The 13,081-nt window shown below is 39.2% G+C and overlaps 1 protein-coding gene and 1 long non-coding RNA gene across 2 annotated transcripts; both read left to right on the top strand.

The window, feature by feature from the left end:
• Window positions 1-485: 485 nt before the first annotated feature.
• Window positions 486-5,664, top strand: LOC145121207 (protein ECERIFERUM 26-like). Its single transcript, XM_079056988.1, has 2 exons — window positions 486-931; window positions 4,606-5,664. Exons 1-2 carry the CDS (start codon window positions 518-520, stop codon window positions 5,431-5,433), a joined length of 1,242 nt encoding a protein of 413 aa, XP_078913114.1. The 5' UTR covers window positions 486-517; the 3' UTR covers window positions 5,434-5,664.
• A 1,021-nt stretch (window positions 5,665-6,685) lies between these two features.
• Window positions 6,686-7,388, top strand: LOC145119466 (uncharacterized). Its single transcript, XR_013713876.1, has 3 exons — window positions 6,686-6,751; window positions 6,942-7,028; window positions 7,264-7,388. It is a non-coding gene; the product is annotated as an uncharacterized LOC145119466 (long non-coding RNA).
• The last annotated feature ends 5,693 nt before the right edge of the window (window positions 7,389-13,081 follow it).

Here is a 13,081-nt window from a genome sequence, read left to right as displayed (position 1 = left end):
ATCGTTATATATTAACTTAATCAAACACAAACAATCGTGACATAAAAACGAAAGATGATAATGTATTTATTCACGTTTACGAATTTTCAACCTCATCACGTGAAATCCATTAAAATGGAGAAAAGTGACATGCACAACCTTGTTGATTAATGCCACGTTTTCTTGTTAATTCTTATTTACAAATAATAATATACTTGAATCGATATCGTTATGTCAATTATATTATTTATGTATATTTATTTTGAGAACCTATGATATAAATAAGAAGTTTCTGGACAGAAAAAAAAAATAATTAATAATAAACCAAATTATATTTTAAGTAATTAACTGAATTATTTTAACCATTATTTCTTAAGATATGTTTTAAAAAATATATATTAACTGAAAATAATTTAATTAAGAAATAATACATATATCGTAGAAAACCTTTTTTTTTTTTTTTTGTTTGGATTTGGAAACTTCCTCCTATAAAATTGCTACGTACGATAGTTTACTTTGGAAGCACCATAACACAACCATGGAGGCAAAACTCTCCAACATCCGTCTATCCACGGTGGTTCCTGGTGAAGTAACGGTGGCAAACACCATTCGCCGTTTCACAAACGCCGATTTAGCCATGAAATTCCACTACATAAAAGGAGTATATTTCTTCACGAAAGAAGCTGCCGATGGTCTAATCATTTTCGAACTGAAAACAGCCATGTCGTACCTTCTAAGCCTGTACCCCACGGTGGCTGGCCGGATCCGACGCCGGCTGGAAAACAACCGGCCGTTCATCAAGTGTAACGACAGTGGGATTAGGGTGGTGGAGGCGGAGAGTAACACCACCGTTGATGAATGGGTTGAGATGAAATGCGATGTGAGTGAACTCGCTTATAGTGGTCATGTACTTGGCCCTGACCTTGAATTCTCTCCTCTTGTTTCTATTCAGGTAAATTATTTATTTTTTTCACATTAATTTAATTATTTTAAAAAGTTTTAGAAGGAATAAAAGAGGTTAAACAAGTTGGATAATAGATCAAATCGAGCTTGTATAATAACAAATTTGGTATATGATGATTTTCACCATGAATTTTGTTTTAAATTTATCGAGTTAGTTTACTTATTACCCTAATTTTATATTTGGTAGTGGAATTTAGATCAAGAATCAAGAATAAAATAATATAATGAATTAGATCATTGCAATGCAATGGATTATCATCACATTCCATTATCTATAAAAAAAATAAGCTATTGGATAAAGATATACATGCTATTTTACAAATATAAATTTTAACCATTAAATAACTTATGTATAAACATAATTGATAATTCGTTTACAAAAAAAAAAATAAATAAATAAATAAATAAATAAAAAAAAATCGCTATGAGATTTAAAACATACACAAAAAAAGTTGTATTTATTTTTAGAAAAAAAGATTTGAATTTTGAATATTAAGAAAATGTCAATTAATGTTATTTAAAGTTATATAAATACGAATAAATTTGTAAATATGAATATATCATTCTATTTCACACCCATGTAATAGTGAGACAAAATCAACCATCCCTATGAAATGAAAATAATTCAATAGAAAAAAAAAAGGGTAATTACATTTCATTTCTATGTATAACAAACAAGTGAAAATTATTTGGTCTCATGATGCTCGATTCAATTCTAATTTTGAGCACTACATAAGGAACACTACCCAAGTCTGAGAAGTTTATAAGTCGTATTGGATCAATATATGTATTTATGTATATATGTATAGAACAAAAATAATAAGTGTAGCATCTTTTCACTTCATAAGGAAAATTATATGACATAACGTTACATAATTAGAGTAAACTAACTTAAACAAAATTACTAAAACAATTACTATCATAATATATCCTCTTGGTTCTTGGGGTGGCACTTGCATAATCTTCAAACTTTGTTTTCCCCTTCAATGATACCTCACAGTTTCAGGATGTGTTTCGTAAAACTAACTGATAACTTGTAACTTGAAGCTGATAGTTGTTATCTCTTACGTATTTAATAAACAAAAACAACTAGTTTGTGACATTGTTTTAGAATAATGATGTTTTGTTAATAAGTAAACAATACTTTGTTGTCCATTTATGGCATTAATTCTACCTAAAAATACATGGAACATACTGGATCTCCTAAAAATACATGGAACATACTGGATCTTGTTTTTTAATGCATATATAAAATATAAACCATAACATCATTCATGTATCTACTGTCTGCATATATATTTCACATAAATTCATAAATTTGCATTTTAACCTAAGCACTTCATTCATGGATTTAATTATAATTTGTACTATTATAGTTTCGTTAAAAACAATAACAGCTATAAATATATCATATTCGTAAGAATCCATCATTCAAATCACAGATTAAAACAAATTTAGCATAGGTCGGCTTTGTAATAAAGTCAACTATGAACTTAAAAGATTCGACTTAGACAGTTAGACGTATGTGCTGTCATCTTAATTAAGCCACACATGCTAAGCTATAATCTTTCGTTTCCAGATTTGTTATTAGACATTTTGCATGCATTCAGTAATATTTAATGGAAGAGTTCAATAATACAACTTAATTGTATAGTCAAATATTATGAGATTATTTAATAATGTGTACAGGTTCATAAATGAACTCTATTCAAAGACATTCTCACATTTTTTTAAAAAGGGACTTGAACCCTCAACCTTTGGCTAAGAAACTGCTATCTTGATACCACTAGGCAAAGACCCTTTTATTAGATCAAATTTTTTGAGTTGTTAATTAATTAATTAAGAACCTGAATACCCTGATTAGAAATAGCTTTTTTCCATTCTATGCACGCAATTTTTTTTTTCATTGACACCCCTCAAAAGAAGTTGATCATCTGCATACTCTTCAAGGTATTAACTACCCTGATGGGGACTTTGTAAAGAGAAAAAGAAAGATGCATTCCAAAGATGACCAAAGCAACTTTACATATAGCAAGCCTTCCTCCAAGAGAGACAGAAGCTCTCCAATAAGTAAAGGGAAGGGAAGCTTCTTTGCAATTAATTTTATTACTAATTTCCGACCTCAGAGACACCCACTCCATACAATTTACTGTTTAATCCATAATACATGAGATTAAGGGCATTATCCAAAGACCATTCACTAAGAAAGTTTACATCGTCCGCCAATTATATTGAAGCTAAGAAAATTTACATCAGAGCCGAACACCATGAAACATAATATCTTTGAATAATTTGATTTGAGAGATTGTATTCATTTTGAACTCATTGATGTGATTTCAACTTGTTTCTTTGACCCATTCTTCCAATTTGAACAACAACAATACAATCTCATTAGAATAAGATGAGAATAGTTAAGATATAGGAAACCTCTACTCAAGAGCAGGGACTCTTCCGTAAATAACCTTTACGAATTTGATATGTTTCCAGTTTAACTAGTTTTTCTTGTTTTACCTAGGAATGTGCAAAATTCGGTTGGGAACCCTAAAACCTATAATTTGGTTCAAATTTGGTATATTCATATTCTTTTTTAACAATAAAATGGTATATTTTCTGTTAGAATTATAGGGACAAAATATCAATATGACTTGGATAATTTCTTGTATCGTAATTACAACATTTTCCAAAATGTGAAATTTGACTCTATTCCAAGGTTACACGAATTCAAACTATGGGATAATCCAAGAAATCGAAACGGATTTTAGGACTAATCTGATTCACAAACATAAAATACCATGTTTGTTTCGTGTTATGGAGAGATAATATCTTGCAGAATCATAATACAATTCTTGTGTCTTCTACAACGCCAATTCTTCAATATATATATATATATATATATATATATATATATATATATATATATATATATATATATATATATATAAAAGATAGCGGTTTTGAATGAAACAACACGTCTACAAGGAATTGGTGCCACCCTTGGATTTTGGCGGGAAAATAACGGTAGGATCCTTGGACCCTACTAGGGGCGTTGCCCCTAAATCCCACAAGCGGTGATGTCCCCTTGGAACCACACCAGGGAAGTTGCCCCAGACCCCGTGCTTCCGAGTTCTTGTTAGCTATCTAAGTGTACATTCAACACCTACAATCTTGGAATATAGCCAAAGGGAACTCAACTTGTCTCGAATGAAATCCTCACTACACTTGATGACATTAAAATCACAAACATTTATTATAATATAGAAAAAATGGCTATTGGCTTCTTCTCAACCAAAATTTTTTACATTAATGAAATGAAATCATTTAAATAGGTAATTAAACTTGGACCATTAACCTAAAAAAATCGAAATTTCACATATAATTTGTGATTAGATAATATGACTAAGCCAAAGTAAACCACCAGATTTTTTTTTCACATGTAATATGTGAGAATATATCTTTTAGTCATGTAATGTAACAAAGTTTTATAAAAATGTGATAAAACAAAGTGAAGTTTGTTTTATTAAATATCTAAAAAGTATGTATGTTCAACGCATTGATCAATGATGTAAATACACTGCATTTATTTATAATAAACCTTTAACTATATTTAAAGATAGAAATACATATATACAGTTGAATTTAATACACAACTTTATATGTTTTCAGTTTACGAGGTTCAAATGCGGAGGACTCTCAGTTGGATTAAGTTGGTCTCACATCCTTGGAGATGCATTATTCGCTTCAACCTTCATGAACTTGTGGTCTAAGGTCATTAAAGGAGAAACATTATCTCAGATTCCCATCACTATAAACACAAACAATACGAAAATACCGGTTCAAGAAAAAACATATTCTTTTAGAGGTGTTGATCTTGTTGAAAACCTTTGGTGTAATGCCAACAATACCAAAATGGTTACATTTTCCCTTCATATTTCATCAAAAATTGTTGACCGGATAACTTCAAATACCAATGCCAAGCCTTTCGAAGCACTTAGTGCCATCATATGGAAGTCATTAGCTAAGATAAGAGAGCAACTTGATCCCAAGATTGTGACCTTATGTACATATGGTTCTCCAAAGAATGAAATTAAAGCTCAAAGGAACAGTCATTTTGTGAGTAGGGTTGTTGTTGATTTTACGGTTTTGGAGACTAAGGTTACAGATTTAGCACAAATGATCACTAATAAGACACTAAATGATAGTGTCTTGATTGAGGACTTTGTGGATGGAGAAAATAAGAACTCTGATGTTACATTTTATGGGGAAACTTTGACATTTGTGAATATACAAGGGGCTAATTTGTATGGATTTGAACTAAAAGGGCACAAATCGGTTTTTGTAAACTATATGATGGCAGGGAGTGGGGATGAAGGAGTCATATTAGTTCTTCAAGGTCCGGAAAACTGCAACGGGGTATTAGTGACGATGACATTACCAAGTGGTGAGGTTATAAGTTTAAAGAATGAACTTAAAAATGAATGGTATATCATATGACTAAATGTCAATGACAAAGCATAGTTTGAGCATTCTAGTTTGATACACAAGTAGAAACACGAGTGGATATGGTTTTTTATTTATTTCTTTTTGGGTTTCGTTAGCAATCTATACGGAAAGAAAAACATGCACTGGTATAAGAGTGAAAATTATGTAACAGCCAAAGTTATGCCAGACAATTAAAAATATGTAACAATTATATATGAAAATAAATATATTTAAGTTGATTAATTTCACGTAGATATCAAAATAATTTGATGATTCATGTCCAATTAAAGAAGAGGTTTGTCAGCAAGTTGTTTATGATCATTCGTAACATATAACAACTTGTAATTTTTTTAAAGATAAGAAAATAGTAACATAATAAATATGTCCATATAAACCGTTAAGATACAACAAGAATGCAAATTACACTTTATGTTAACTCAACCACATTTTCTCATATATCATCATTTTTTCGAATATAGTATTGTCCAACAAGCGTTAAAGTTCCCCCAAAAGGACTTGAACGTCCCGTTTCGAATACATATGTCCTTCCTTGTCCTACTTAGATCTACTACATGTTTATATACACACACACACACACACACATATATATATATATATATATATATATATATATATATATATATATATATATATATATATGTTGCAAAAATCGGCCTAATCGGTTGATTAATCGCTAATCGGACCTCCACCGATGAGATTTATTGCTAATCAGTCATTATAATCGGGCTTGGTCGATGCAGGTAAAATTCAGAATTAATCGGACCTAATCGGACTTAATCAGACATAATCGGGTTTGGTCAATGTAGGTCAAAGTCGGACCTAATCATCGATTAATCGCTTCTTTTGGAGGATTAAAGTTAGATTTATAAATTTTTAATATATTTCTTAATAGTTAATGGTTCCCGATTAATCCCCGCCGAGCCGATTAATCCCTAATCGCTAGTCCACCGATTAATCGCTAGCCCAAACATACTGAAGAACTCGTCGAGTCCATAGAGGAACTCGGCGAGTTGAATCGTGTTGTCCCGATTTTGTACCAGATAGAACTTGACGAGTCAGGGGGATGACTCGGCGAGTTGGATCGTGATTTACAGGATTTTTGAGTTATAGAACTCGGCGAGTTGATAGGTCAACTCGGCAAGTTGAGCCAGCCAGAATGTTGATTTTGACCAAGGGTAAAATGGTCATTTTACCCTTAGAAGGATTGTCAGTTTTTGACTAAGTGATTATTGTGATAATGATAGTTGGGGAGTCGTTGGAGCAGCCATCAGAGATTCCTCACACGAGATTTCAGCAGCCAACTTGAGAGGTGAGTTTTCCTCCTAGGAACGGGTCTAAGGCACCAATGCCAGCCCGTTTATGTATTTTAGCGATGTCGGGGTTAGCCCGATGTAGTTTATATGTTTTCGGATTTTGGTATGATGTCGGGGTAAGCCCGAGGAATGTTTGTATGCTTGATGTCTTCATGATTCTTATATGTGTTTGTTTATGTGTTCCAGACTACGGCCCGATGTCGGGGCAAGCCCGAGGAATGTTTAGCTTATATGTTATGTGTTATATGTTCCGGGCTTCGGTCCGATGTCGAGGTAAGCCCGAGACTATTTATATGTTTATGTTATATGCTTGTCGATATGTTATATGTATACCGAACTTCGGTCCGATGCCGGGCAAGGCTCGATGTCGGACTTCGGTCCGATAATGGGCGGGGCCCGATGTAAAGGGAAAGGCCCAATGTATGTGATTATGTGATTATGTGTGGTATGTGGTAGTTTCGGGAGACTCACTAAGCTTCGTGCTTATAGTTTTTAGCTTTGGTTTTAGGTACTTCCGGTAGCAAGGGGAAGAGTTCGGGATGACTGCATGGCACACACCGTTCATGTTTAGCCTGGGATATTTTACTCTAATTTATTTGACATATGATTGATATGGATACACTGTTTTGACAGTTGAGATATTATGGTTCATGTTTTGATAAATGATTTTTAGTAATTCTGGTTTAATTAATGATTTAAAAATGAAATTTTTGGACCGTATTTTTGGGGATGTTTCAAGTTGGTATCAGAGCCTTGGTTTGAGGGATTCGGGGACACTCCCGGGTGTGTCCGGACTCAAACTAAGGGCTCGGTATTAAAAGTTTCAAAAGAAAATCATTTTTATAAAAAGAATTTTGAAAAGAAATTTAGAAAAGGGAAATGAACTTTGAAAAGGAAAAAGGGGGTGGTGCATGCAATCAGCCGAGCTCAAGTAAGTACTCTAAAATTACCCATACAAGTTTATGTTATGATATGATTATGAGAACAACATGCTAGATTAGGGCTAAGGATCTAGGAATGATGCCTTATATGCCTGTTATATGTGTATGAGAACGACATGCTAGTTTAGGGCTAAGGATCTAGGAAGGATGCCTTATATGTTTGTTGTATGAGTTTATTGAACTGTATGCTAGAACTGATTAGACAGTGATATGATGGCCTGATTGGGATACGCTCAGTTTTGTTTACTCAATGCTTTGCTTTGTGCTTTTAGGGTTCTAATTATCTTTAACTAACTAGTAAATGAATATGTTAAGTTACATATTACGAGGACTAAATAATTTCAGAAGGTTAGGTTTAGCTCTATTTCGCAGCTCTCGTTTGAGTCTAACCGTTGTAGGGTAGGACCTCTCATTCGAAGAATTATATAGTCTTAGTGATATGTAATGGTATTAGTGAGCTAGTTAGGGGGGAGATAGCAGGGACTTCTTATGCAGCTGATGGATGAGAGTGGATTGGTGATTACCCTAGGGAAAGCCTAGGATGAGATTATCATGAGAACATCAGTAGTAGTAGAAGGGACTTGGTGGAGTCAAGACAGTTCTTGAGGAAAGTACGGATAGATGTGGAAGGTAGTATGAGCCCGTACTACTGAAAGCAGAGGATCCGTACTCGAACCAGGGAAGGCTGAGATGAATCCAGGGAACTTGTAGTGTGTGTGATCCCTCTAGTTTTGATGAGTATTTTGATGTTTGTTATGGTGTATTTACAGAATGGTGACACTACGCACTAGATCAGTCGACACTTCGGGAGCCGGTGAGGGATCAAGCTTGGGTTCTAGAGTCGGGCAGCTTGACGAGCAGACAAGAGAGTTCATCTCATCTGATATCACGCACAACATTTTAGACCAGACTCCTGTGATCTTCGGTACGATCAAGGAGGGTATCTTGAAGCTTTTGGATGAGAGGTTGAATGCATTCTGCACTGAGGTGGCGGCCATGATGGGGTCGCGCACGCTGACGTTCAGGGAGTTCAGAGCTTGTGGAGCTCCCGACTATCATGGGGCTTGGGACCCCATTGCTAGCAGCAGATGGTTGGCTGATGTCGCCAACGCGTTCCGCACGAGCCGATGTCCCTAGGGGGACAAGGTCCGACTTGCGTCCTGTCTTCTGAATGACAGGGCACGTGACTGGTGGGAGGAGGTCGGACGAGCCATTGGGGATGATGCAGCCCTAGATGCTATGATTTGGAGTGACTTTTCGGCCAGATTCCGGGCCAAGTTTGCACCTGTGATTGAGGTGCAACAGCTTGCTAGGGAGTTCTAGGATCTCCAGCAGACGACTGAGACGGTGACGGAGATCACCGCCATGTTTATGGAGAGGGCCCTCCTCGTTCCGCAGTACGTAGAGGACGAGGAGATGAAGAATGCCTGATATCATGAGATGCTGCGGAGTGATATCTGCCAGTTTATGAGCAGATCCAGCTGCAAGACGCTGGAGGATATGATTGTTAGGGCTCGGGAGAGGGAGCTGGATTTGGAGATGGAGAAGAAGAGGAAAACAGGGGAGGGTCAGTCAGGGAGTGCGGGAAAGAAGCCCAAGGTATCAGATCGCCGATCGAGGAGCCTGCGGAACCACAGCCGCTACGGCAAGTTGCACGATAGGGCGTGCAGGGCGGGTAGTTCGGGCTGCTTTAAGTGCGGCCGAACTGGGCATGTGAGCATGGATTGTACTGCTGCTTCTACCAGGACTACCACCATAGTATCTGATCTGATTTGCTTTCAATGTAATCAGAGGGGCCACAAGAGGTCCCGGTGCCCGAGTCTAGCAGCAGCAGGGAAGGTGGCGTCACCCGCTCCTGCTACGTTGAGGATTACAGACGGCCGACAGGGCCGGACATAGGCGCCAATGGCAAAGAGCAGGGCCTTTCAGTTGACGATGGAGGAGGCACATGCAGCTCCCGATGTGGTGACAGGTATGTATCTTCTCCTTATCTCTTTATTTATGATGATTATTGCTGATGTTTATATGTTTTATAATAGGATCGTTCCTTGTGAACGACATATCTGCCTTGGTATTGTTTGATTCGGGAGCTACCCGATCTTTTGTGTCGCTTTCGCTCAACCAGCGATTCGTAGGAGCTCAAGGGGAGCTGGATTGTCCACTAGACGTAGAGATAGCAGACGATAGTACCGTTCGGGTTATAAGGGTTCATCAGGGATGTACACTGCAGTTGTTTGACGAGCAGTTTTCGGTGGACTTAGTTCCTATTCCACAATGAGGGAATAAGGTTATTGTGGGTATGGACTGGTTGAGTCCCAACGGAGCAGTGATCGACTGCGAGCAGCAACTAGTGAGGGTTCGGACTCCTAGTGGGGGAGGGTTAGTGATTCAGGGCGAGAGGTCGTAGGGTGGACCAACCCTATGTTCAGTAGCGAGGGCGAGGATCTACCTTCAGCAGGGTTGCACAGGTTACGTCGCCTATGTTATGGATACCCGGGATAAGGGTAAGGCGACCGTGGATGATGTAACGATCATGCGGGAGTACCCGGATGTATTCCCAGAGAATTTGCCTGGGATACCTCCGGAGAGGCAGGTTGAGTTCAGGATTGACCTGGTCCCTGGTGCGGCTCCGATAGCCAAGGCACCATATCGGTTGGCTCCTCCCAAGATGTAGGAGTTGTCTAAGCAGATGAAAGAGCTGCTAGACAAGGGATTCATCAGGCCGAGTAGTTCGCCATGGGGAGCCCCGATCTTGTTTGTGAAGAAGAAGGACGGGTCGCATCGGGTGTGCATAGACTACCGGGAGCTGAATAAGGTAACGGTGAAGAACTATTATCCCCTCCTGAGGATTGATGATTTGTTTGACCAGCTACAGGGTGTATCTTGGTTCTCCAAGATTGATCTGTAATTTGGTTATCACCAGATGCGAGTCAGAGACAAGGATGTGCAGAAGACCGCTTTTAGGACTCGTTATGGTCACTATGAGTTTGTGGTGATGCTGTTTGGGATCACCAATGCTCCAGCCGCGTTCATGGACCTCATGAACCGCGTGTGCAGACCGATGCTGGATCGGTCTGTGATAGTCTTCATAGATGATATCTTGGTTTACTCCAAGACTCAGGAGTAGCAAGAAGAGCACCTGAGGGAGGTACTGGAGACACTGAGGAGGGAGAGACTTTTCACAAAGTTCTCCAAGTGTAAGTTCTGGTTGTGCGAGGTGCAGTTTCTGGGGCACCTTGTCAACCAGAAGGGTATTCTGGTCGATCCGGCCAAGATAGAGGTCGTGATGCAGTGGGAGGTTCTGAGGTTTCCATCTGAGATTCGGAGTTTTCTTGGTCTGGCGGGTTACTACTGGAGATTCATCCAGGATTTCTCCAAGATTGCTATTCCTTTGACCCGATTGACCAAGAAGTCAGTGACATTCCGCTGGGGGCCTGAGCAGCAGGCAACATTCGAGACACTCAGACAGCGGTTATACGAGGCACCGATTTTGACTTTGCCTGAGGGATCCGATGACCTCGTGGTTTATTGTGATGCTTTGATCACGGGTATGGGTGCGGTATTGATGCAGCGAGGTCACGTGATAGCTTATGCTTCGAGGCAGCTGAAGCCTCACGATGCTAACTATCCGACGCATGATTTAGAGTTGGGGGCTGTGGTTTTCGCCCTCAAGATTTGGTGGCATTACCTCTATGGGGTTCGTTGTACCATTTACACAGACCATAAAAGTTTGAGGCACCTCATGGATCAGCCGAATCTGAATATGAGGCAGCATCGGTGGTTAGACGTGGTGAAGGATTACGACTGTGAGATCCTTTACCACCCGGGCAAGGCCAACGTGGTGGCCGATGCTCTGAGCCGCAAGGCAGTGGCGGCCCCGATTCGAGACATTTGTTTGAGGATGACAGTGATTACTCCATTGCTGGAGTGGATTAAAGAGGCACAGGTTGAGGGCCTGAAGGAAGAGCGCCAGAAGTGCGAGCGGATCGTAAGCCGAGTGGCCTCATTTGATTATGACAGCCGTGGGTTTTTGACCCTGCATGGGAGGGTCTGGGCTCCGTACTGGGGTGGAGTACGACAGGTTCTGATGGATGAAACCCAAAAGTCAAGGTTCTCCATCCATCTTGGGGCGACGAAGATGTATCGGGATCTTCGCCCTGATTACTGGCGGCCCTGCATGAAGCAAGACGTAACATGGTATGTAGAGCGGTGCTTGACCTGTAGGAAGGTCAAGGCCGAGCACCAGAGACCACATGGCAAAATGTAGCCGTTGGAGATTCCCGTGTGGAAATAGGAAGATATTGCTATGGATTTCATCACGAAGCTTCCCAGGACCTCACGTGGAGTGGATTCGATATGGGTCATCGTGGATCGGTTGACCAAGAGTGCTCATTTTATCCCGATCTAGGAGAGTATATCGGTTGAGAAGCTAGCCGAGATCTACGTTCGAGAGGTAGTGGCATGACATGGAGTGCCTGTCTCAGTGGTGTCATACCAAGATGTCCGGTTCACTTCCAGATTTTGGAAGCGGTTTCACGACGAGATGGGTACTCGTCTCCACTTCAACACCGCTTTCCACCCTCAGACGGATGGACAAAGTGAAAAGACGATTCAGACTCTCGAGGACATGCTGCGCACATGTGTTTTGGACTTCGGTGGCAGTTGGGATACGTATCTTCCGTTAGCGGAATTTTCGTATAACAACAGTTACCACGCCAGCAAAGACCGACCTCCCTTTGAGATGCTCTACGGGAGGAAGTGTAGGACCCCAATCTGTTGGGGCGAGGTCGGTCATAAATGATGGGTTTTGAGCACTACATCAATCCTATGGTGTACATGCAAACCCTAATAGCTTTGGATCTAGTTTGTCTAATGAACATGCAACTGATAATCCAAAGCCATAAACCCTAGATCTAATAAACTATAACTGAAATTAGGGTTTAGATCTTACCTTTGATTGTTATATAGCAATAACAATCAATCCTTGGCTTCAGAAAGCTTAGTGCCTCAAGTGTTGCACCTCTAATGGAGTCACAAACACCACTAAGCAACTTGGATGAAGAGGGAGGAGAGATGAGGCACCAAAAACGGCTGGAAACCCTAAAGGAAGTATTCACCACGTTTTTGGGGCCATAAGGGTTCCTTATATATGCTGGCTATTAGGGTTTACAGCTAGGAAACCCTAATCTGACTTCTTAAGCCCTAAGCAGCCCATGGACTCCCTCTTTAGAAGCCTTGGACGATTTCTAATGGGTTTCCCCATAGAATTCGTCCACTCCAACTTCTATGGAGTCCATTAGCCCATCTATGTAATTATCTTATAATTACACAATAAGTCCCTTAAGTTTAATTAATCTCTTTTAGCCATAAAATTAATTCTTAATT

This window comes from Lactuca virosa, chromosome 6, assembly GCF_052849685.1.
Source record: "Lactuca virosa cultivar CGN04683 chromosome 6, Lactuca_virosa_CGN04683_v6, whole genome shotgun sequence".
Classification (NCBI taxonomy): Eukaryota; Viridiplantae; Streptophyta; class Magnoliopsida; order Asterales; family Asteraceae; genus Lactuca; species Lactuca virosa.
Note: the sequence above shows the minus strand (reverse complement) of the source record. Positions and strands in the feature narration are given on the sequence as shown.